This window comes from Colobus angolensis, unplaced genomic scaffold (genome assembly GCF_000951035.1).
Source record: "Colobus angolensis palliatus isolate OR3802 unplaced genomic scaffold, Cang.pa_1.0 Scaffold2, whole genome shotgun sequence".
Classification (NCBI taxonomy): domain Eukaryota; kingdom Metazoa; phylum Chordata; class Mammalia; order Primates; family Cercopithecidae; genus Colobus; species Colobus angolensis.
The window spans coordinates 8,328,626-8,331,553 of record NW_012115154.1 but is presented as its reverse complement, the minus strand read 5'-3'; the positions used below and the strand labels follow the sequence as shown (position 1 = coordinate 8,331,553).

The 2,928-nt window shown below is 40.9% G+C and overlaps 1 protein-coding gene across 1 annotated transcript in view; it reads left to right on the top strand.

Annotated features, from left to right (window-relative positions):
- The window catches only part of KDM7A (lysine (K)-specific demethylase 7A), a 69,758-nt gene that overhangs the window by 54,796 nt on the left and 12,034 nt on the right, over nt 1-2,928 (top strand). Inside the window, exon 12 of the mRNA XM_011941565.1 lies at nt 1,737-1,946. Within this exon, the coding sequence (XP_011796955.1) occupies nt 1,737-1,946 (210 nt within the window). The remainder of the gene's footprint in view (nt 1-1,736; nt 1,947-2,928) is intronic.

Genomic DNA, 2,928 nt, shown 5'->3' with positions numbered 1-2,928 from the left:
TGTAAACTAGTTCAACCATTGTGGAAGACAGTGTGGCAATTCCTGAAGGATCTAGAACTAGAAACACCATTTGACCCAGCCATCATCCCATTACTGGGTATATACCTAAAGGATTATAAATCATGCTGCTATAAAGACACATGCACACATATGTTTATTGTGGCACTATTCACAATAGCAAAGACTTGGAAGCAACCCAAATGTCCATCAATGATAGACTGGATTAAGAAAATGTGGCACATACACACTATGAAATACTATGCAGCCATAAAAGAGGATGAGTTCATGTCCTTTATAGGGACATGGATGAAGCTGGAAACCATCATTCTGAGCAAACTGTCGCAAGGACAGGAAACCAAATACCGCATGTTCTCACTCATAGGTGGGAATTGAACAATGGGAACACTTGGACACAGGGTGGAGAACATCACACACTGGGACCTGTCGTGGGGTGGGGGGAAAGGGGAGAGATAGCTTTAGGAGATATACCTAATGTAAATGACAAGTTAATGGGTGCAGCAAACCAACATGGCACATGTATATATATGTAACCTACATGTTGTGCACATGTACCCTAGAACTTTAATAAAAATTAAAGGAAATGCTGACACATGCTACAGTGTGGATGAACCTTGAAGATATTTTGCTAAGTGAAGTAAGCCAGTCACCAAAGGACAAATTTTATAAAATTCCACTTATATGAGGTTCCTAGAGGTGTCAAATTCATAGAGAATGCAAGTAGAATCGTAGTTGCTAGGGGTTGGTGGGAAGGGAGAATGGGAAATTATTGTGTACTGGGTACAGTTTCAGTTTGTGCAGATGAGAAGGTTCTGGAGATGGATGGCAGTGATGGTTGCACAACACTGTGACTCTACTTAATGCCACTAAACTGTACACTTAAAAATTGTTAAAATGGCAGATTTCATGTTTATGTTACCACAGTAAAAAATTTTGCAAGTGGTTGCCTCTGGAGAATGAGAGTCAGGGATGAGGAAGAGGATACTGCTATTTTTCATGATATGCTTATAGAATAATTTTTAAAACTACATAGATGTATCATTTTGTTTTAAAAAGTAATTAATTTATTCAAATATGTACGTGAAAAGAATGTTCGTTGTCGGAAAGAACAACAGCCTAAATGGCTACCAGTAAGTATTAGGTCAGAAAATTAAGCTATATCCATACAGTAGAATGCAACACAGCCTTTAATAAGATATTGAAAATCAAGGCCCACTGCAGTGGCTAATTTAATACCTGTAATCCCAGCACTTTGGGAGGCTGAGGCAGGTGGATCCCCTGAGCTCAGGAGTTCAAGACCAGCCTGGGCAACATGGCAAATCCGTGTCTCTAAAACATTAGCCTGGTGCAGTGGCGTGCGCCTGTAGTCCCCGCTACTTGGGAGGCTAAGGTAGGAGGATTGCTTGAGCCCAGGAGGCAGAGATTGCAGTGAGACAAGATTGCACCACTGCACTCCACACACTGCAGCCTGGGTGACAAGAGTGAGACCCTGACTCCAAAAAAAAAATCAAATATGTTCACAGTATATTATGTTGGAGAGAGAAGGGATATAAAGGTCTCAGCAAAGCTGTTTGAATCTTACGGTTTAGTCTTTTTTGTGTTTATATGGTTAAACTGAATGGTTTTTGTTTTCTAAAATATTTTTATGGATGACTAGTTAAGTCATGTCTGTATGTAGTAGCCTTCTCATAAAAATACTCTGATTTTAATTCTTAAAGGAGGAAAACGGCAAACCAGTTAAATCTCAGGGAATTCCTACTGTGTGTCCAGTTTCACGATCCTCAAATGAAGCAACTTCCCCGTACCATTCCCGAAGAAAGATGAGGAAACTTCGAGATCATAATGTCCAAACTCCTTCTAACCTAGACATCCTAGAGCTCCACACAAGGGAGGTCCTCAAAAGATTAGAGATGTGTCCATGGGAAGAGGCAAGTATTATGTTTCATGACAACAAAAAGAAACTTGGCTGTTCCTTAAAGTCTTTAAAGACTTAATAAGAGAATAGTCTGACTATTGTTGATATCTAATCTTGGCTGCAGCATTGTAGGGATCAACCAGTAGTTATGCCTGTGACAGGGAGTGGTGCTAAATCTTTCTAGGTTTTAGCGTAGAATTTGAATGAATAGACCTCATTTGATTGCTGATACGTTTATTGAGTCTTTAGCAAGTACCACTTCCTCTTCTAGGCTCTGGAGAACATTGTGAGCAAAACTTAAGTCCCTGCCCCTCATGAAGCTTCAATCCTAGTTCAAGCTGGAAGGATGGGGAGACAGAGACATATACTAAAATAATATAATTTCAGATGATGTGTTATTTTAAAAACCCAAAACAATAGAACAACAGAATAAAGAGGGATGAGGTAAAGCTGGCTGCTTTAGCTAAGGTGGTCAGAGAGTCTCTTGCGTTTGAACCGACAGCTGAATAACAGATAGGAAGAAGTCAAATGGTTACTCGGTGGTTGGAGGAATCACATTACAGGCAGAGGGAAGAGCAAATGCAGAAAGCGTCTGCTTGAGCCAGCAGTCAGTCTGGAGGACTGTTAGACTGGGAGACTGTCAGACGAAACTCTTAAACTTTGTGAAGTGCTGGCCTACTGGACAAAGGGGAAAGTGGAAGGCAGTAATGAGATGAGTGTAGCGCCTTTGCAGAACATGGTAGTGACTTTGTAGTGAGCTCTGCATCATCCATACTTTTACATCCCAAGTAGGGGATAAGCAACCATTTTAAATGAATAAGATCGAAGAACCAGGTGCTGTGGTTTGGGCCTGTAGTCCCAGCTGCTTAGGAGACTAAGTCAGGAGGATCATTTAAGCCCAGGAGTTTAAGGCCAACGTAGCTAGATCCTGGCTTTAAAAAAATAAAAAATAAAAAAAAAGGCCGGGTGCGGTGGCTCAAGCCTGTAATCCCAGC